Here is a 23,102-nt window from a genome sequence, read left to right as displayed (position 1 = left end):
CTCGACAGCAACGCAATTGGCTGATCTTCTTTTCCCAGGGCTAATCCAGCTTTAGAGGGTAATCTCCATGCACGATACAGGAGTCATGAGGACTGTCTACCCCAAAGTGTTTCAAGTTAGTCCTGCGTCTACTGTATATCAATGTGCTATTCCATTTCAAGGGTAGTGGGTAAAATTGTTCAATTCAGTGGGCAAGTTTAAAGAATGTGACAACAATCCCACAGACTTTGATGAATGCCTTTATTTTGTTAACATGTTACATCTTATGACACGTACATACAGTAGAATTCGTTTCATCAGACATCAAATGTCAAATTCTAATCTCTCAATGATAACGCAATAGAATTAGTAGATATACATTTTGTGTCCTTTAAACGTACGCGCAGAATAGATTGCTTCTCATACTGTTCGCCTTATCCCACTGTGGAGCCCAAACCCAAGCAGCCTGCCCCGCCCAGCACCTCTAGGAACAGAAATTCAGAGAACCCATTTAAGATGAAGAGTGGCTGTCAAAGCCACCCTCATTGGATTACTGCTCTTGATTGATTTTCCATTGATTTAGTGAGGGCACGTTGCATAAGCAAAGGGAGTCAAACTTTGCCTGCCCTGTGTTTCCTGCTTAGGGCAACTCACGGATGTCTCCGCAGATGTCTTGGCCACCTGTTACAGTAGGTCAAAAGGAGATTGCTTGGCAGGATTTCTAAGGAGGTTTTCTTTATAGAAATCCCGTTGCAATTCACTTTCTCATTGTTGCTTAAATTAATTTTACACCGGTCCTCAAATAAGCCTCAAATGGTCAAACAAAGAGAAGAGGAACTTTGGTCTGACTGAGGCCACATTGCAGGCTTGTCCCCATCAAACAAACATGGTGTCTTTCACACACAGTAGATATAAGACTTCGGTAGCCTACTTTATCTACAGTAAGTAGGGTATTTAAAGTTTCAAGCTGTGCAGATCTCAAAAGCCGACTGACAAGTAAACTCAATCCCATCAAATCATCTTATGGTCAGGTACCTGGAGATATTTACAATGCTGATGAAGCCTTACTAAGGATTGCCTCCTAATAGCAAGCACAACAATTTGGGGGGGATTGTAAGGTTTCATTTTCACATATTTTACATTTATATGATGAACTACTTTTCTTTGGAGCATAAACATACATGATACAGTAGCATAATCTCAATTTTTTTTTAAAGATGGATTGAATTGCAATTTATGATACACAAATATATTATCGTCATATATATTACATTTTCAAGTTATTGGAGGAAATGTGCAGTTTAAAATTGAACACAAAGTTTGCTATGGATACCTGATGCTCAAATGTGACTTCGAACCATATCAGTTCATAGAATCTAAAGACTTAGGCTTTGAACTGACTCAGCTCCACTCGTAAAATACATGAAGTAGAAAATCTCTGACAATCAAAAAATATATACTTTTGCATATCAACATAAATGCAACCTCACAAGGCTCAGGAGTGTGTACACATTTTGAGCATTGCTATTATATTAGCCCTCGGTAAAGTCAATTGTCACTTGCTAAAACAAGTTTCAAGTTTGAGTTATGGGAAGAGGCTTGTGCTCTTACAGTAAATCATTCTAAATGAACAGTGACTGCCTTTCAACAGAATTCGTTTGTGTTACTTCCGACTCATATTATTTCTTACAATTCCCGAAATGAGTTTTTCCTGTTCTAATAAAACAGCTCAGTTATAAAAGTTTGTCCACTGAACTTTCCCCCTAATATCTTTATGGATCATCAGAGTATGGATACAAATGTACAGGGAGATATTTCCCAAAACAGAATACATGTCTAAATATATTAAATACAGTATATGCCATTTGACAGATGTTAAGATGTAATGTTTGTTTCATCACTTGGATTATGTTAGTTGTCGATAAAGTCGTACCTATAGTTATCTGCGAAAGGTAAGCTCTACTTTAAGTGCGCTGTCAAGATATGGTAATGCATCAGCTGCGGGTACATCTGCGATGAGTGTGTCGATCCAGCAGGATTGGCTTAACAAGTCCTGAGAATGAGGGGAAGTGATTAAGTCAGTCCACACAGGGACACATCTTCACACGGTCTCCCCACTGACTGCTTGCTGCGCCCAGGGATCCTCTGCCACACGGCCGGGACTGGGGCACAATCCAGGAGGTTAGGCGATGGTGCAGGTCTTGGACTTTCCAACCTCTGCTGCCTCCTCTACTGTTCAAACAGAAAGCAGGACAGCAAGGCAGCAAGCAGCAACAACATACACCACAAGACAAATCAATTTTTTAAAGATTGATTTGTGTTTATAGCAAGACAGCAAGCAACAAGATAAAGAGTAAGAAGGTGGTCTTAGTTTGTTGATAACTTAACTAAGGTAACTTCAGGGGCGGACTGGCCATCTGGCATTTTGGGCAAATGCCAGATGGGCTGGTCCGTTTTCAGCCCTGTCTGACATGTTTAGCCAAAGCCTGTCTAAAAAAATGGTCCGCTTGGCATCTGTGTGCATGGACAAGCTTTAGGCACTGTGTCTAAAAGAATGGTTTGCTATTTACCGGTGTTGCTATTTCTTGGGAGATTGTACAATAGTGTTTCTTGCAGGGTTGGGTCCAGTCTGCAAATAGCCCTTTAATTCTAATTCAATTGTTGAATTAGAATTGAATTCGAATTGGCGACAATAGAATATAATTTATATCAAAGTGGCAATCAGCACTTGAAACAATAGCAAAGCGTACACCCCACCCCTGTTATGGTAAAAAGCTGAGGGATGGGTCTGGAGAAATGTTACCACTCTGAAATTCATTAACAGAGCTATGGATGCAAGGACTGACCATCTATGATATCACAAATATACTTTTAACCATTTTTTGAGGCTATGCAGTGTTTGTTACATTTACTTTGTTTACAGACATTGGATTAAAGCAAGTTTATATTTTGGTTTCGGACAGTTGAACTAAGCTCATAAGGCATTTATAAGTTAAATTCTTCAAGAATCAATGGGTATATATAATTCATTTATAAGTCCACAAATGGTTGTAGCAACTGCAAATTTAATTCAATAAATATGTTATGGTTAATGTCTTCTATACATCACTATATCACTTTATTAAGCACCCTTTGGGGGATAAAAAAAAGTATGTGGACACCTGCTCTCCGAACATCTCATTCCAAAATCATGGTCATTAATATGGAGCTGGTTCCCCCGTTGCTGCTATAACAGCCTCCACTCTTCTGGGAAGGCTTTCCACTAGATGTTGGAACATTGCTGCTGAGACCTGCTTCTATTCAGCCACAAGAGCATTAGTGAGGTCGGCACGGATTTTGGGCGATTAGGCCTGGCTCGCAGTCGGCATACCAATTAATACCAAAAGGTGTTCGATGGGGTTGAGGTCAGGGCTCTGTGCAGGCCAGTCAAGTTCTTCCACACCGAACTCGACAAGCCATTTCTGCATGGACTTTGCTTTGTGCACGGGGGCATTGTCATGCTGAAACAGGAAAGGGCCTTCTCCCAAAAAATTGCCACAAAGTTGGAAACACAGAATCGTCTAGAATGTGATTGTATGCTGCCGCGTTAAGATTTCCCTTCACTGGAACTACGGGGCCTAGCATGAACCCTTAAAAACAGCCCCAGACCATTATCCCTCCTTCACCAAACTTTACAGTTGGCAGTATGCGTTTGGGCAGGTAGCGTTCTCCTGGCATCCGCCAAAGCCATTTTCGTCCTTCGGACTGCCAGATGGTGAAGCTTGATTCATCACCCCAGAGACCGCGTTTCCACTGCTCCAGCCGACAGCTTGGCATTGTGCATGGTGATTTTAGGCATGTGTGCGGCTGCTTGGCCATGGAAACGCATTTCATAAAGCTCCCGGCGAAAAGTTATTGTGCTGAAGTTGCTTCCAGAGGCCGTTTGGAACTGAGGATAAGACGATTTTTACAAGCAACACGCTTCAGCCCCCGTCGATCCCGTTCTGTGAGCTTGTGTGGCCTACCACTTTGTTTCTGAGCCATTGTTTGCTTCTAGACGTTTCCACTTCACAATAACAGCACTTACAGTTGACCTAGGCAGCTCTAGCAAGGCCATAAATTTGACGAAATGACTTGTAGGAAATGTGGTATCCTATGATGGTGCCTCGTTGAAAGTCACTGAGCTCTTCAGTAAGTCCATTCTACTGCAAAAGTTTGTCTATGGAGATTGCATGGCTGTGTGCTAGATTTTTTTACACCTGTCAGCAACGGGTGTGGTTGAAATAGCCGAATCCACTAGTTTGAAGGGGTGTCCACATACTTTTGTAGATATAGTGTATCTTATCTTATACAAATGTTTAAAAAAATTGAGTGCACATACACTGAGTACACAAAACATTAGGAACATGTGCTCTTTTTCCATGACGTAGACTAACCAAGTGAATCCAGGTGAAATCTTTGAACCCTATTGAGATCACTTGTTAAATCCACTTCAATCAGTGTAGATGAAGGGAAGGAGACAGGTTAAAGAAGGTTTTTTAAGCCTTGAGACAATTGAGACATGGATTGTGCATGTGTGCCATTCAGAGGGTGATTGAGGCGACAGGTAGCCTAGTAGTTAGAGCGTTGGGCCTGTCCCTGAGCTGACAATATCAAAATATGTTGTTCTGCCCCTGAACAAGGAAGTTAACCCACTGTTTCCTGGTAGGCCATCATTGTAAATAGGAATTTGTTCTTATTAACTGACTTGCCTACTAAAATAAATAAAAATGGGCAAGATAAAGATTTAAGGGGTAGTAGGTGTCAGGTGCACTGTTTTGAGTGTGTCAAGAACTGCAATTCTGCTGGGTTTTTCATGCTCAACAGTTTCCCTTGTGTATCAAGAATGGTCCCCCACCCAATGGACATCCAGCCAACTTGACACAACTGTGGGGAGCATTGGAGTCAACATGGGCCAGCACTCCTGTGTAACATCCCTTTACGAGTCCATGCCCTGATGAATTAAGGCTGTTCTTAGGGCAAATGGGGTTGCAACTCAATATTAGGAAGGTGTTCCTAATGTTTTGTGTACACTCTTGTTAAATTCAATTCAAAATAGAATTTCAATTCATGGGTTGAATTGAATTTCATTCAAAATTGACTCCAACCCTGATTTCTTGGCTGAGACCTGACTGTATTTCAAAAGTTACCTGCTGGTGCTTCAAGCTTCTTTTTCTCTTCTTCAATGGCCGCCATCTTGGCGGCGTGGATGTCGGCCAGCTCTTTCCAGTTCTTTAGGTTGTTGTTCAGCCCATCAAACATTGGGGTGATCTCTACGTGGAACCTCGAGAATTCCTGCGCACAAGTAGGCCCCATTATTGCAAGCATTCTCGTGCTCGGGACTGTCACTCAACCTGACATATTCCTCACAGTGCAAAAACATTCCCGCTGTGGAGTTCAGCTGATGCAAACTTGTAGATGGATAGGCTTACTGGTCACTCATGGTGGTCTAAACTGGATGACCTCCTCACTGAAGATGACATTGATGGTTCACAGAGACACTGATCTCATCTATTTTTCGAAGTATGATTCCGTTTCCAAAAACAATTGATAGAACATTATACCCAATGACAAATAACACAAGCTGAGTTCTTTCTAATCAACAGATTCCAATGAATTAAGACACAAAACAGGGCTTTGTTGAGCTTCAACCAGCCAGGCAGTTACCTTGTATACGAACGCACACACAAACTGAATGAAACCGCACTGCATCTTGGGTAACTCCGCTGCACAGTTTCTGTCCATCATGGGCTGAGGATCAATGAAATGAATGGGGAAGATCAACTCAAACAGAGAACGAACAAAAATGTGTGATTACTCTATAAACATATAGTATATTGTAAAGAAACAGGGGTTTTCTTCACAAACTCACAATGGGTTGCTGATCGAGAACGGACCTTTCCAAGTCACCTTGCTCCCAGAACTCAGCTGCGACCATTAGAGCCACCTAGGAGGTAGATCATTCATAGAAAAGATTGTGTCAGTACTAATTTAAACATCAGAGCATCCTGTGGTCTATATTGTCTTGAGGAAATTGGGATATATATATATATATTGTCTTTGCTGTGTTGTTTTGTTCCATGACATGGTGGACAGATATAGTATCCACCTTGCTTTGGACCTCCCATGGTTTGGTGATGGCAGACAAGTCACAACCTGTCATCATCATGGCCCTGATACACAAGAAGGTTATATTGTTATAATAATTCATATTATGTAAGAAACCGAGAACTGCGACAATGTGCACAACTGCCTCAAGTGTAGTAAATCCCTGAGATGGAGGAAAGAATAACATTCCTACTCACATGATAATTTCCTTCCTGATGGCGTTGTTGGAAATGTGGTCGATTTTGTCCTTCTCGGTTTCCATTGGCTCAGTGGCGTTCACAATATTCTGGAACATTGTTCTTTTTCTGGGGGCCGGACCAACAGTCAAGTTAGAACATTGCACACATGAAAAGTGATGCTGATTCAGTATATTTAAAAGCAGCTATATCAGAGACCATAACAATGGTTAAAAACCCACTTGAAGTACAAAGCCAGATCAGTGGCAATGATGCAGACGTCAAACAAGTGCTGTACAGTCTCAAACTGGCGCTTCTGGAGATTCACAAAAATGTTCAGGCTCTGAAGGGGGAGTAGAGAAAAAGGTAAGAATTCAACTCCCACAATTACCTTGTATGCAAACGCCGGCCAAAAGTAGTGCACTATGTAGGGGTAGCGGGTAGCATAGCTTTGCCATGCTTGCGTTGCTCTGACTTCCCTTATTTTGCTCTGCTCTGCCTTGCATGCTACCTCAGGGAGTGACGCCCCTGCCCCACGCGAATCTCGGGCTTAGCTGGCTCCGGCTGACAGCACCCGGTTAGGGCCCCCACCCAGGGTTACAGGAAAATATAGGGTAGACTGGGCTCTCAAACCCTGGTGTGCAGCCAGTCTAGGAGATGGACAACTCCAATTACAAAGCTACAAGTCCTCAATGGCTGGAAAGGCGGACACAGGAGTCCTATCTCCCAAACGTCTGGAAAGGTGGACACAGGAGTCCTATCTCCCAAACGTCTGGAAAGGTGGACACAGGAGTCCTATCTCCCAAACGTCTGGAAAGGTGGACACAGGAGTCCTATCTCCCAAACGTCTGGAAAGGTGGACACAGGAGTCCTATCTCCCAAACGTCTGGAAAGGTGGACACAGGAGTCCTATCTCCCAAACGTCTGGAAAGGTGGACACAGGAGTCCAATCTCCCAAACGTCTGGAAAGGTGGACACAGGAGTCCTATCTCCCAAACGTCTGGCAAGGCGGACACAGGAGTCCTATCTCCCAAACGTCTGGAAAGGTGGGCACAGGAGTCCTATCTCCCAAACGTCTGGAAAGGCGGACACAGGAGTCCTATCTCCCAAACGTCTGGCAAGGCGGACACAGGAGTCCTATCTCCCAAACGTCTGGAAAGGTGGACACAGGAGTCCTATCTCCCAAACGTCTGGAAAGGTGGACACAGGAGTCCTATCTCCCAAACGTCTGGCAAGGCGGACACAGGAGTCCTATCTCCCAAACATCTGGAAAGGTGGACACAGGAGTCCTATCTCCCAAACGTCTGGCAAGGCGGACACAGGGGTCCTATCTCCCAAACGTCTGGAAAGGTGGATGAAGGCGGCAACTGATAACTGCTAAAATTGTATGCACTCACTACTGTAAGTCGCTCTGGATAAGAGCGTTTGCTAAATTACTCAAATGTAATAGGGAATGGGGTGCCATTTTGGCCACAGCCGTAACAGGAGTCGGGGTCTCGAACCTCCTCAGCCATGAGCGTCTTGCTATATTCCAGATGGTGCCTCTCCATGATGGAGGATCCGTGCAGTTTGGCTAAAGGCGATCCACTCCTGCAGGTCAGAGAGAGCGGTAAACACAATCAGTAGACCCCAAACAACACCTTCCAAACCAAGAACAGACAACTAAACAGTGATTATTTAGGGAGTGGTTTGAGTGCTCATAGGTAAACAAAGGGGGTCTTACTTTGTCTGGTATAAGTTGTTGGTCCCCCTGTGGTCAATATCGTGGCAGAATGCAGCAGCCACCATGGCAAAGGCATCCAGGTCAGAGTAATATTTCCTCAGCCTGCCTGTCTGAAGAAGCAAAAGGGTGGTCTGATTCATTATCAAACAAAATGGTAGGGGTGGGGTGATCCACTATCGAACAAAATGGATGTGTCAGGTGATAGGTCAATTATCATTAGTGGGCAGCCTTTGGTTGGCATCATCAATGTTTCTCTAAATAAATAGGTTCTTTGAACTACTCTTCTTTTGGTGATTTAATGTCCAGATAGTCTGCACAATCTACACTTAGCCATGTACAGTGCAGTGAAAAGTATTGGCCCCATTTCTAATGTTCTCTACTTTTGCATGTTTTTTGATACAGAATGTTATTAGATCTTCAACCAAAACCAACTATTAGGTGAAGGGACCCTGAGTGAACAAATAACACAACAATTACAAAGTTATGCAACACCCAATGCCCCTGTGGGGAAAAGTAATTGCCCCCTTACACTGGTTGTGCCACCTTATGCTGCAATGACTCCAACCAAAGGCATAGTGGTGCCCATGTCGTCCAAAAAGTTATAATGTTGACTCATCTGTCCATAGAACTTCCTTTCAAGAGTCTTGATGATCATCCAGGTGCTTCCAGGTGCTTTTCGACAAACTTGAGTCAACGTTTTGGACGTTTTGGACATTATGTCTGGCGAAAACCAAGCACTGCATTCCACAATAAGAACCTTATACCAACGGTTAAGCATGGTGGTGGTAGTGTGATGGTTTGGGGATGCTTTGCTGCCTCAGGACCTGGATGACTTGCCTTAATAGAAGGAACCATGAATTCTGCTCTGTATCAGAGAATTGGAGAATGTCAGGCCATCCATCTGTGAGCTGAAGCTGAAGCGCAGCTGGGTCAAGATCCAAAACACACAATCAAGTCTACATGAAAATGGTTAAAAAGTAACAAATGTGAAGTTTTGCAATGGCCTAGTGAAAGTCCAGACCTAATCCCAATTGAGATTTTGTGGCAGGACTAGAAACGACAAATTCATGCTTGAAAACCCACAAATGTCGCTGAGTTAAAGCAGATCTGCATGGAAGACTGGGCCAAAATTCCTCCACAGCGATGTGAGAGACTGATCAACAATTACATGAAGCATTTGGTTGCAGTCATTGCAGTTAAAGGTGGCACAAACAGTTATTGAGTTATTGTAAGGGGGCAATTACTTTTTCACCCAGGGGAATTGGGTTAAAAATGTAAAAAATTGAACTTTTTTTGGTGAACTCAGGTTCCCTTTATTTAATATTACATTTCGGTTGAAGATCTGATAACAGTATCAAAAATATGAACAAATTGAGAAAATCAGAAAGGGGGAAAGTAATTGTTCATGGCACTGTAGGTATCAGGTGGTATTATTGGTACTGAAGGAGTAGAGGGACTCACCTGTAGAAGACAGAACATGGTCTGGCCCACATTGAAGCCGTGTCTCCAGTTGTGGTAGGTGATGTCACGGTAACCTTTCCGAACAGTGTACATCCATCGGGTCAGGGTCTGGTTGTACATGTGGAGAGGAAACAATTAGCCATGACTTTACTAATGATCTATATCAGTGGTTCCCAACCTTTTTCGGTTACATTACCACCAACAGAATGTTTCTCTGCCCGGAGTCCCCCTGAAGAACCCCTCATGTGCATTTTACCAGTAGGCCTATGGTCTCATAAGTCTTCTCAAGTAATGGATGGTTCTAGTGCCCCTGGTTGGGAACCGCTGCTCTATTTGACCAAACCAGTAGGACATGGCCTTGTATTTGGAAAACGTTAGGCTCAACAAAATAAATTAGATACCAAAAAGGCAAAAGCTTTGTTAATATATTGAGTCATGTACAGTACATACATTGCATGCATTCTGGGGACACGTAATGTATAATGCTGAGGTCACAACTAAATAAATACCTCTGAAATTAATATGTTTGTTTTACTAGCCAGGGGCTTCATGACTGACCTCTGCGGGCACTTTGAACTTCTCCACCACGTTCAGCTCAAAGAAGCAGCGAATTCCACACATGATAAGGCCGTGCTCAGTCACAGGGAAGTCACTGAAGGAGAACAGCAGCAGGTCTACGTCTATGGCCACGGGGCAGTTCGATCTCTACAGAAGGGCAAAATAATAGCCATATATTTATTGATTGATCATTCAAACACCACTCTGGGCTACATTATCACTGTGTCTCTACCCACTTTCACTGACAGTCTTATACATGGGTCTTACCAAGAGCTTGTACATCTCTTTCTGGTCACAGTCCTCTGGTTCGGCATCAAACTTCTCCTTTGTGTTCTGTGGAAAGAGAAAAGGGTGAAATAAAAAAAACATGAGCTGGCGCACACCCAGAGAAAACAATTTTATGTAGAGGTCCTGACTAACGGCAGATAAACTATGAGCTATAAAAAAAATAAGGAGAGTCGCACACTGATTCTGTTTATGTTTATTTTTATTTTTATAGCTTAAAGAGAAAAGAGTATCAAAGGTTTGTCCCATGAGGCTAGTTTCCTCTATGAATCTAACATGTCTCAGGTCTCACCAGGATACTCTGCATTTCAGTGTTGGTGCATCTGCTCTGACACATGAGCATCTCCTGGGCGATGTCCTTTCTCCACTCCATCCTGTTCAGTCTGTCGTACGTGTCGCAGTTGAGCACCGACCATCCCAGGAACTGAGTGAGGGCCTGGAACAATGCAGACAGGCATTTACCACCTCATACATTCACATGTAATTCATGACAGAATTTACGAGTGAAGTGGTTGATATGAGCGGTGTATATGCACTCACCTCAGTGATCTGTTCGTCGTGCTCATCGAACGGTTTTCCATCTTTCCTGTTGAAGAAAGTGGCAATACCCACAATTTCTTCCTTTTTGTTGACGATGGGAAGGGACAAGACGTTCTTGATGACGAAACCTGTCTCATCCACAGCCTCTTTCTGAAAGACAAAACAGCATGAAGTCGATTTGTAAGCACTTTGAGAATTATCCCTAGAATATTGCATTTTAGGAATACAACACCAATCTGAGGGCTGGTGGTCCTCTTCAAATAGCACGTGTTGCTGAGGACTCAATATATTGTAACACCAAGGTCATCCTATACCTAATACCATCCATCCAATTGGGGCCCAGACTCCTCACCTGGAATTTGAAGTAGTCATCAGCGGCAACATTCATCATGTTACAAATCTGCAGGGGAAGAAGAAGACCTATTTCAGTAAAGTCCCTGTCTACAGTAGGCCCTACATGCTTGTGGATAGTATATTGTCTGTGGTTAATGGACTACATGCACTCTTTCACATCAACTTACAAAGCCATTCTCAGAAACATAGGTGGGGAGCCCACTGACCAGGGCCCAGTGGTCAATAGGAGGTCCCCTGCATGGAACAGAGGGAGGGAGTAAGAGAGTGAGTGATAGATTTGGGTACTTTGAGACTTTTTTTGTGTTCGTTCAGAGAGCATAATAATAATAATGAATGCTTTCTAACAAGAAGCTACTGGTATTTACGGTATGACTTTGATTTCCTCTTTGGGTCCTTCTAAGAGATAGTCAATAATCTTGTAGAAGATGACTTCCTGCAGACGCACAGAACAACAGTCACCGGCTGTGATTGTGCCATAGACAAGGCAGTAGAGGAAAGAGCAGAATGTTTGGCGAAAATCATATCAAAGGAAAATCGGTCCTTTACCCTTCCGTCGGGGGTCTTTGGTCCGCTGTATGGCGGTACGTCTCCCAGCTTCACTGGCCACTCATCGTAGAACTCCTGTACGAAGAGAGGGAAGACAGCAGTCAGGACTTCAGTGTATCCATTTAGCAACCACAGAGGGAGCAGATCCAAAATGGCACCGATATCAAGACAGTGACAAAACAGCAATATGCCTCAGCATACTATACACTAGTAACAAACCTTCTCTTTGGTCATGTCCAAGAGGCCCACAGAGTATCTTTCACAATTGAGGTAGATTCTCACAGTGTACAGAGCTTTGTGGAACTGTCTCTCAATGTCTGTCAACTCTTCAAACACTTTGCTGGCAGACCACAGAAGTACCTTGAAGAACAAATGGAGAAAAATGAATCATTTTCTTTAGGGAAACTGTTATAGTGGAATAACATGGCTGTACAGGAAACTTTAACTGATATGATGATATATTATGATGATCATTGATATATTACTGATATATTATACCACTCATCTTATCATCTTATTCTTGTGTCAGACACTAATAGAAAATTACCTTGGTGAACTGTGTCTTTGTATTCAAGGGCCAGCATGAATGACACAGTTGACGGACAGCTCATGTTGAATGATGGGGTTCACTGGATTCTTACCTGACTCCTCCTGGATTCCACGTTGAACATGTATGCAGTGTGATGCTGCAGGGCAATGACGTGTGCAAAGACCATGTACTTGTTCCAGAGCTGAAAACCAAATCCAATGAAATCAATCAGTACAGCAGACAGGCATTCATCTGAGGTGATGTCCAGACTACTGATGTCATACATCCCTCAAACCGTGCTAACATTGAATATGCAGTATCGCCACATCTCATGATCGAGAGAGAACCTAATAGTTTTGTGGCCTAATAGTTTCTATTAAAAATAGTTATTAATTGCTGTGGTGTACTCACTTTGTAGGACACAAGCTCAAGTACAGTATATGATTTTCTTCCTATTTAGAAAAAGTGGGGCATTAGGGCTTGAAATGACTGAAATGTTTTCTAAATATAGCAACAATCACATTATAAATGACTTAATATAAGATTTCACGTTTCTTAGAACTGTAAAATAAATATGATTATACTTAGTGACAGTTAAAGGATGACTATTTTCCAGAAAATTGATCAAGTTTCTATACCATGATAATTCAATAATAATTTGATAATGGCGCTGATGGAGATGGCCGTTGTTTTACGATCCCGTAACTCTATGATTGAATCGTACTACACCGGCTTTGACGCTCGTCAGATGTGGCAGGGCTTGCAAACTATTACAGACTACGAGCTGCCCAGTGACACATACCTACCAGACGAGCTAAATTACTTCTATGCTCGCTCGAGGCAAGTAACACTGAAACATGCATGAGAGCACCAGCTGTTCCAGGTGACTGTGTGATCACGCTCTCCGTAACCGATGTGAGTAAGACCTTTAAATAGGTCAACATTCACAAGGCCGCAGGGCCAGACGGATTACCAGTACGTGTACTCCGAGCATGAGCTGACCAACTGGCAAGTGTCTTCACTGACAATTTCAACCTGTCCCTGACTGAGTCTGGTAATACCAACATGTTTCAAGCAGATCACCACAGTCCCTGTGCCCAAGAACACTAAGGTAACCTGCCTAAATGATTACCGACCCGTAGCACTCATGTCTGTAGCCATGAAGTGCTTTGAAAGGCTGGTATAGGGTCATATCAACACCATTATCCCAGAAACCCTAGACCCACTCCAATTTGCATACCGCCTCAACAGATCCACAGATGATGCAATCTCTATTGCACTCAACACTGCCCATTCCCATCTGGACAAAAGGAACACCTATGTGAGAATGCTATTCATTGACTACAGCTCAGCATTCAACACCATAGTGCCCTCAAAGCTCATCACTAAGCTAAGGACCCTGGGACTAAACACATCCCTTTGCAACTGGATCCTGGACTTCCTGATGGGCCACCCCCAGATGGTGAGGGCAGGGAACAACACATCCTCTACGCTGATCGTCAACACGGGGGCCCCTCAGGGGTGCATGCTCAGTCCCCTCCTGTTACTCCTGTTCACTCATGACTTCATGGCCAGGCACGACTCCATCACCATCATCAAGTTTGCCGATGACACAGCAGTGTTAGGCCTGGCAACCGACAACGATGAGACAGTCTATAGGGAGGAGGTCAGAGACCTGGCCGTGTGGTGCCAGGACAACAACCTCTCCCTCAACGTGATCAAGACAAAGAAAAAGGAGGACCGAGCACACCCCCATTCTCATCGACAGGGCTGCAGTGGAGCAGGTTGAGAGCTTTAAGTTCCTTGGCGTCCACATCACCAACAAACTAACACGCACACCAAGACAGTCGTGAAGAGGGCACAAAAAAACCTATTCCCCCTCAGGTGACTGAAAAGATTTGGCATGGGTCCTCAGATCCTCAAAAGGTTCAACAGCTGCACCATCGAGAGCAACCTGACTTGTTTATATAAACAATGGAATTATTGATATCAAAAATGTGTTTCTCCATTGAATCCAATGGGGAATTATTGATACCAAACATTCCTATAGGATTGTAGGATCTTGTCACCCCAATCAGAATTCTACTAGAACATATTTTCTTAATTGAACCCATTAAATGATAGTTTGTTGTAATTTGTTCCAGTACATAAAGCAACTGTTGTATATTAATTTCAGTTTTATTCACCACCACAATATGGGAGATATTCAAGGCTGTAAGTTCATTTACAGTCTGACCACCAATACAGTACACCTTTTTCAACACACTCTCCAACACTCACTTGAGTTATTTGATATGATGCTTATTCATGCAACTTCTTGTCTTTGAATTAGACATTACAATATAACATACAATACTATAGACAATGTTACAATAACACAAGATGTTTGGGGGGGTTTTCCCCTTAGATGGTACAGAATCTTTACATTCCTTATTTGCAAAGGAAAATACATGTTTAGGTACAATAGCACAAAGATAAGCATTTATTTCATTTTATATACAGTTGAAGTTGGAAGTTTACATACACCTTATCCAAATACATTTAAACCAAGTTTTTCACAATTCCTGACATTTAATTCTCGTACAAATTCCCTGTCTTAGGTCAGTTAGGATCACCACTATATTTTAAGAATGTGAAATGTCAGAATAATAGTAGAGAGAATTATTTATTTCAGCTTTATTTCTTTCATCACATTCCCAGTGTGTCAGAAGTTTACATACACTCAATTAGTATTTGGCAGCATTGCCTTTAAATTGTTTAACTTGGGTCAAATGTTTCGGGTAGTCTTCCACAAGCTTCTCACAATAAGTTGGGTGAATTCTGGCCCATTCCTCCTGACAAAGCTGGTGTAACTGAGTCAGGTTTGTAGGCCTCCTTGCTGCACACGCTTTTTCAGTTCTGCCCACAAATGTTCTATAGGATTGAGTTGTCCTTAAGTCATTTTGCCACAACTTTGGAAGTATGCTTGGGGTCATTGTCCATTTGGAAGATCCATTTGCGACCAATCTTTAACTTCCTGACTGATGTCTTGAGATGTTGCTTCAATATATCCACATAAATTTCCAGCCTCATCCTGGTGTGATCATAACCACACACAGGAACTCAAGTCCTTCTGTTCACCTGACTTAGAATTCCTCACAATCAAATGTCGACTGTATTATCTACCAAGGGAATTCTCTTCGATTATAATCACAGCCGTATATATTCCCCCCCAAGCAGACACATCGATGGCCCTGAACGAACTTTATTTGACTCTATGCAAACTGGAAACCACATATCCTGAGGCTGCATTCATTGTAGGTGGGGATTTTAACAAGGCTAATCTGAAAACAAGACTCCCTAAATTGTATCAGCATGTCGATTACGCAACCAGGGCTGGTAAAACCCTAGATCATTGTTATTTTAACTTCCGCAACGCATATAAGGCCCTCCACCGCCCTCCTTTCGGAAAAGCTGACCACGACTCCATTTTGTTGCTCCCAGTCTACAGACAGAAACTAAAACAAGAAGCTCCCGCGCTCAGGTCTATTCAACGCTGGTCTTACCAATCTGATTCCACGCTTCAAGACTGCTTCGATCACGTGGATTGGGATATGTTCCGCATTGCGTCCAACAACAACATTGACAGGGCCTCTCGGGTGTACTGCAGCACCAGCTGTGCCACCAGAGACTCTAGGTTCGCGCCCAGGCTCTGTCGTAACCGGCTTTGACCGGGAGGTCCGTGGGACAACGCACAATTGGCCTAGCGTTGTCTGGGTTAGGGAGGGGTTGGATGCGTGCTGTGTTAAGAAGCAGTGCTGCTTGGCTTGGCTTGGTTGGGTTGTGTATCGGAGGACGCATGACTTTCAACCTTCGTCTCGCCTGAGCCCGTACGGGAGTTGTAGTGATGAGACAAGATAGTAGCTACTAAACAATTGGATACCACGAAATTGGGGAGAAAATGGGGTAAAATAAAAAAATAAACAAACAACATTGACGAATATGCTGATTTGGTGAGCGAGTTCATTAGAAAGTGCATTGAAGATGTTGTACCCGTAGCAACAATTAAAACATTCCCAAACCAGAAACAGTGGATTGATGGCAGCATTCACGTGAAACTGAAAGCGCGAACCACTGCTTTTAACCAGGGCAAGGTGACCGGAAACATGACCGAATACAAACAGTGTAGCTATTCCCTCCATCAGGCAATCAAACAAGCTAAGCCGTCAGTATAGAGACAAAGTAGAGTCGCAATTCAACGGCTCAGACACAAGAGGTATGTGGCAGGGTCCACAGTCAATCATGGATTACAAAAAGAAAACCAGCCCCGTCACGGACCAGGATGTCTTGCTCCCAGACAAGCTAAATAACTTTTTTGCCCGCTTTGAGGACAATACAGTGCCACTGACACGGCCCGCTACCAAAACCTGCGGACTCTCCTTCACTTCAGCCGACGTGAGTAAAACATTTAAACGTGTTAACCCTCGCAAGGCTGCAGGCCCAGACGGCATCCCTAGCCGCGTCCTCAGAGCATGCGCAGACCAGCTGACTGGTGTGTTTACGGACATATTCAATCGACCCTTATCCCAGTCTTCTGTTCCCACATGCTTCAAGAGGGCCACCATTGTCCCTGTTCCCAAGAAAGTTAAGGTAACTGAGCTAAACGACTACCGACTATCACTTCCGTCATCATGAAGTGCTTTGAGAGACTAGTCAAGGACCATATCACCTCCACCCTACCTGACACCCTAGACCCACTCCAATTTGCTTTACCGCCCAAATAGGTCCACAGACGACGCAATCGCAACCACACTGCACACTGCCCTAACCCATCTGGACAAGAGGAATACCTATGTGAGAATGCTGTTCATCGACTACAGCTCAGCATTTAACACCATAGTACCCTCCAAACTCGTCACCAAGCTTGAGACACTGGGTCTCGACCCCGCCCTGTGCAACTGGGTAACTGGACTTCCTGACTGGCCACCCCCAGGTGGTGAGGGTAGGTAACAACATCTCCACCCCGCTGATCCTCAACACTGGGGCCCCACAAGGGTGCGTTCTGAGCCCTCTCCTGTACTCCCTGTTCACCCACGACTGCATGGCCATGCACGCCTCCAACTCAATCATCAAGTTTGCGGACGACCCTACAGTGGTAGGCTTGATTACCAACAACGATGAGACGGCCTACAGGGTGGAGGTGAGGGCCCTCGGAGTGTGGTGTCAGGAAAATAACCTCACACTCAACGTCAACAAAACAAAGGAGATGATTGTGGACTTCAGGAAACAGCAGAGGGAGCACCCCCCTATCCACATCGACGGGACAGTAGTGGAGAGGGTAGTAAGTTTTAAGTTCATCGGCGTACACATCACGGACAAACTGAATTGGTCCACCCACACAGACAGCATCGTGAAGAAGGCGCAGCAGCGCCTCTTTTTCAACCTCAGGAGGCTGAAGAAATTTGGCTTGTCACCAAAAGCACTCACAAACTTCTACAGACACAATCGAGAGCATCCTGTCGGGCTGTATCACCACCTGGTACGGCAGCTGCTCCGCCCACAACCGTAAGGCTCTCCAGAGGGTAGTGAGGTCTGCACAACGCATCACTGGGGGGCAAACTACCTGCCCTCCAGGACACCTACACCACCCGATGTCACAGGAAGGCCATAAAGATCATCAAGGACAACAACCAACCGAGCCACTGCCTGTTCACCCCTCTATCATCCAGAAGGCGAGGTCAGTACAGGTGCATCAAAGCAGCGACCGAGAGACTGAAAAACAGCTTCTATCTCAAGGCCATCAGACTGTTAAACAGCCACCACTAACATTGAGTGGCTGCTGCCAACACACTGACTCAACTCAAGCCACTTTAATAATGGAAATTGATGTAAACATATATCACTAGCCACTTTAAACAATGCTACTTAATATAATGTTTACATACCCTACATTACTCATCTCATATGTATATACTGTACTCTATATCATCTACTGCATCTTTATGTAATACATGTATCACTAGCCACTTTAAACTATGCCACTTTGTTTACATAACCTACATTACTCATCTCATATGTATATACTGTACTCTATGCCATCTACTCCATCTTGCCTATGCCGTTCTGTACCATCACTCATTCATATATCTTTATGTACATATTCTTTATCCCTTTACACTTGTATGTATAAGGTAGTAGTTTTGGAATTGTTAAGTTAGATTACTCGTTGGTTGTTACTGCGTTGTCGGAACTAGAAGCAAAAGCATTTCGCTACACTCGCATTAACATCTGCTAACCATGTGTATGTGACAAATACATTTGATTTGATTTGATTTTTGATTCATGAAGCCATCTATTTTGTGAAGTGCACCAGTCCCTCCTGCAGCAAAGCACCCCCACAATATGATGCTGCCACCCCCTTGCTTCACGGTTGGGATGGTGTTCTTCGGCTTGCAAGACTCCCCCTTTTTCCTCCAAAATAACGATGGTCATTATGGCCGAAGAGTTCTATTTTTGCTTCATCAGAACAATGGGCATTTCTCCAAAAAGTACGATCTGTGTCCCCATGTGCAGTTGCAAACCGTAGTCTGGCTTTTTTATGGCGGTTTTGGAGCAGTGGCTTCTTCCTTGCTGAGCGGCCTTTCAGTTTATGTCGATATAGGACTTGTTTTACTGTGAATATAGATACTTTTGTACCTGTTTCCTCCAGCATCTTTATAAGGTCCTTTGCTGTTGTTCTGGGATTGATTTGCACTTTTCGCACCAAAGTATGTTCATCTCTAGGAGACAGAACGTGTCTCCTTCCTGAGCGGAATGATGGCTGCGTGGTCCCATGGTGTTTATACTTGTGTACTATTGTTTGTGCAGATGAACGTGGTACCTTCAGGCGTATGGAAATTGCTCCAAAGGATGAACCAGACTTGACGGCTTTCTTTAGATTTTCCCATGATATCAAGCAAAGAGGCACTGAGTTTAAAGGTAGGACTTGAAATACATCCACGGGTACACCTCCAATTGACTCAAATGATGATCAGAAGCTTCTAAAGCCATGACATAATTTTCTGGAATTTCCCAAGCCATTTAAAGGCACAGTCAATTTAGTGTATGTAAACTTCTGACCCACTGGAATTATGATACCGTGAATTATAAGTGAAATAATCTGTCTGTAAACAATTGTTGGAAAAATTAATTGTGTCATGCACAAAGTCGTCCTAACCAACTTACCAAAACTATAATTTGCTAACAAAAAATTTGTGGAGTGGTTGAAAAACAAGTTTTAATGACTCTAACCTAAGTGTATGTAAACTTCCAACTTCAACTGTTTATTTGTCAGCTATGCATACAAAAAAGGGAACACTCCCTTTGTCCTCTTTATGTTGGGATAAGGAGAGGGAAATAAAAAACCTGAAGATAATTGACTGGGTTCGAGCCCAGGCCGTGACCAGGAGGTCCATGGGCGATGCACAATTGGCCTAGCGTCGTCCGGGTTAGAGAGGGTTTGGCCAGTAGGAATATCCCTGTCTCATTGCGCACTAGCGACTCCTGTGGCGGGCCGGGTGCAGTGCACACTAACCAGGTCGCCAGGTGCACGGTGTTTCCTCCGACACATTGGTGCGGCTGGCTTCCGGGTTGGATGCGCGCTGTGTTAAGAAGAAGTGCGGCTTGGTTTGGTTGTGTTTCGGAGGAAGCATGGCTTTTGACCGTCTCTCCCGAGCCCGTACGGGAGTTGTAGCGATGAGACAAGATAGTAACTACTAACAATTGGATACCACAAAATTGGGGAGAAAAGGGGTAAAAAAAATATATTTTTTAAGAATGTAATGTAATGCCCGTCAACAAAATCAATAGAAATCGTATAGGAGGAAAAAAAACATTGAAATTCTACATGATTCTGTGTGGCTCACTTGATAGAGCATAGCACTTCCAATGCCAGGGTTTTGGGTTCAATTCCCACAGGGGACCAATATGAAAAAATGTTTGCACTCACTACTGTAAGTCTCCCTGGATACGATTATCTGCTAAATGACTAAAATGTAAAAAGAAAAATCCTACCTGATTTGCTAGTCCTATTGGATAAAATCCTGTAGGATTTTATTTAGATTTCTAATTAATTTTTTTTAGTGTTAATTCTTTCTTTTTTTACTACGGAGATATGGGGCTTTCTGGCACTATATAAGACACGGGACCCTACGATGTTCACAGAGTGATTTGTCCACCAAAATGTCTGTCGGAACCGATCCAGAACCACCCAAATAGGGGACTTAACATCATGAATATTGATTACTGGGGTAATATAGGTTATACAGTATCTGTATATGTCATGTGCTGTGTGAATTGTGCTATTATGTATTAATTGTACATTTAAAAAAAAAGTTGTTCCCATGATTACTAACACCGAGAAACCTATCTAAGACTGGTATTTTTCTTTTGAGAGCTCAGGACTTACTTCCTCGTCGGCTTTTGAGAATTCTTCGGCCCCAATTTTGTTTAGTGCCATTACAACACCAATGCATTCTTTATCAGCCATGATGGGGTATGTGAGCATGTTTTTGGTTTTGTATCCTGTCTGCTTGTCCACAAAGTCACTGAAGCGGTTATTCTGGAAGTGAAAAAAAGAGTATATTGGATCAAGACATTAGCTGCGTTCACACTGCAATAAAGCCCAGGGCTAACAGTCTCCTTAGCCCTGGGCTAAGATAATGCCATGTGGAAAGGCCTATTGAGTACAATTAACAGTCGCTAGATTAAAAAAACGACCCCTGTCATGTAAATGGCCCAATTCTATAACCATTGTCTTAAAAGTAATAAAGCTGATTTTCAATCAATGAAAATATCATGGGCAAATCAAACGAGAAACATTATGGACATACGCTGGCTATAAAAAAAGCATAGATTGAACCCCTACTTGAATTCTGTAGTTAATTTATACATGTAATAAGGGTGTTGATCCAGTAATCTACAGTATGTTGACCAATTGCAAATACAGATTTGTTTTAGCTGGTTGGCATTTATTGTCATGAATCTTGTCCTGGAGGCAGCTCTGCAGAATGGTCACTAGCTGGCACAGCCACAATTTTGACTTTGCAGCTGGCCCATCTAGCAGAACTCGCTCAGTTTGCCTCCAGGGCAAAATTCAACCTGCTTTATCTTCAGTCGTCCATACTGTAACATCAACATCTTTGCAGTCATACAACTGGACATTTTTGTTTTGAATATGATACAATATATTATCATGATGACTTAAATTATACAAATATATATAATACATTAATGTATTCAATTAGCAAATCAACCAGATAATGACACTTGTAGGGCTTCTGGAGGTAAAAGCAATTTTCTGCACTACACAGGGGAATAACAGCCATTAAAATCACAATTTTATTGTAGAAACTCAGTGGTCAACATTAACATTTAGAATGAATCCCTCATTCCATCATACCTGTAATTGCACTTATACTTGTTGAAGCTGACTTTCGTGTAGACCTAATCAGACTAGGAAGTTTGCCTTGGTCAGACTTCTGGATAATCAAAACTATTAGGCAACACCATCAAGAAATCCATCAAGTGAATTTAACAAAAATAGCACACAGATAACAATCATTAAACTTCATGGGCTTACGCCTTCAGAGACATGCATGAACACTTTATATTTCTTTAACTATCTTCTCAAATCTGCATCAATTAAAATGTCTAACCTATGTGAGAAACAAAATACATTTTTAAGAATTTAGATCTGACACAAACAATTGTGTGTAAACTGCGACTGCTTTTGGACATTTTATGGGTGCGTTGGTGGCGCATGTACAATCTTTACACACACTTTGGTGGGTGGGCACCTGCTGACGATGGCACTCACCTTGGTAACATCCGGAATGTTTTGCATCTTTTTGGAGTGCGCTGTGTATCCAACTACACCCATATCGATTGGAAACACAATCTCACCAGTGGGGTTGACGAGGTTCTCCTCAAATTTGGTGCCAGGGGTGACATTGAAGAGCATCGTTGTAAGCTCCGGTATTCCGTTTCTAGATCGAAGATCAAAGTAACTGCACCGGTCTGCGTTCAAAATCATGCAAATTCTCTGCAGGACCTTGTGCAATGCTTTTTCCATAACGATTTCTGATTGCATTTCTTTGACAAGGTCAAAGATGAGGTTGGCCTCCTGAATTTGGGAGACATCTTTGAACGAAGTCTGATCTTTGATCTCAAGATTTTCTGTGAACGCTGTCGAGATGAATTCGGGGGCGCAACTTTTTATCAAAGTACTCTTTAGCGAACTGGGGATTGTTCTCCAGGTACTTTTCCACACTATCCTTGTCTCCCATTTTGAATGGTTTGCTTTTCCCTCCCTTCTCTTACAGACGCATCACACGGGAAAGTCAAAAGGGAAGTGTAAAAGGTGCTTCGTTTAGTGGCCTCCGTTTGCACCGACGTGCATCCTCTGCTGCGGTCCCAGACAAATCACCAAAACGTCCTGTACTACGCTACAAGCTGACTGAATGTGGTGGCTTACAGGCTGAAAGGATCAAAGTGTCCGCTAATTAATGTGACGTCATGAAATTAAAGCCCTTAAGCTTTCTTAACCTGCAAATCCCAACACAGATCATTTTATATTGTACAATCCAATCTGAGGCAAGGGAGGCAGGTTGTTGGAGCTCTATCTCTTACTGCAGCTGTGGTATAGAAAGTTCATTTTGGGACAAAATGGTTGACTCATCAATAGACTTTTTACCCAAATGGCCTACTGAGTAGGAAATATTTGGACAGTTGACCTTGAAGAACAATGCTTCAGTTCCCCACTATAGTTCCAAGCAAATGTTCCAGCCGCAGAACTCTCTCTCACAGT

General features: G+C 43.1%; 1 protein-coding gene across 1 annotated transcript; it reads right to left on the bottom strand.

Annotated features, from left to right (window-relative positions):
• Nucleotides 1-223: 223 nt before the first annotated feature.
• On the bottom strand, nucleotides 224-22,747 carry LOC124040011 (cone cGMP-specific 3',5'-cyclic phosphodiesterase subunit alpha'-like). Its single transcript, XM_046356708.1, is given in 23 exon segments — nucleotides 224-2,211; nucleotides 5,148-5,292; nucleotides 5,665-5,748; nucleotides 5,870-5,944; nucleotides 6,107-6,170; nucleotides 6,303-6,410; nucleotides 6,524-6,624; nucleotides 7,784-7,871; nucleotides 8,005-8,114; nucleotides 9,466-9,573; nucleotides 10,024-10,170; nucleotides 10,291-10,356; nucleotides 10,601-10,744; nucleotides 10,849-10,998; nucleotides 11,201-11,248; nucleotides 11,370-11,436; nucleotides 11,568-11,635; nucleotides 11,749-11,823; nucleotides 11,968-12,108; nucleotides 12,390-12,479; nucleotides 20,703-20,855; nucleotides 22,113-22,502; nucleotides 22,504-22,747. Coding segments are annotated over 23 exon segments (2,550 nt in total). The 5' UTR covers nucleotides 22,582-22,747; the 3' UTR covers nucleotides 224-2,161.
• Nucleotides 22,748-23,102: the final 355 nt, after the last annotated feature.

Source organism: Oncorhynchus gorbuscha, linkage group LG07 (genome assembly GCF_021184085.1).
Source record: "Oncorhynchus gorbuscha isolate QuinsamMale2020 ecotype Even-year linkage group LG07, OgorEven_v1.0, whole genome shotgun sequence".
Taxonomy (NCBI): Eukaryota; Metazoa; Chordata; class Actinopteri; order Salmoniformes; family Salmonidae; genus Oncorhynchus; species Oncorhynchus gorbuscha.
Note: the sequence above shows the minus strand (reverse complement) of the source record. Positions and strands in the feature narration are given on the sequence as shown.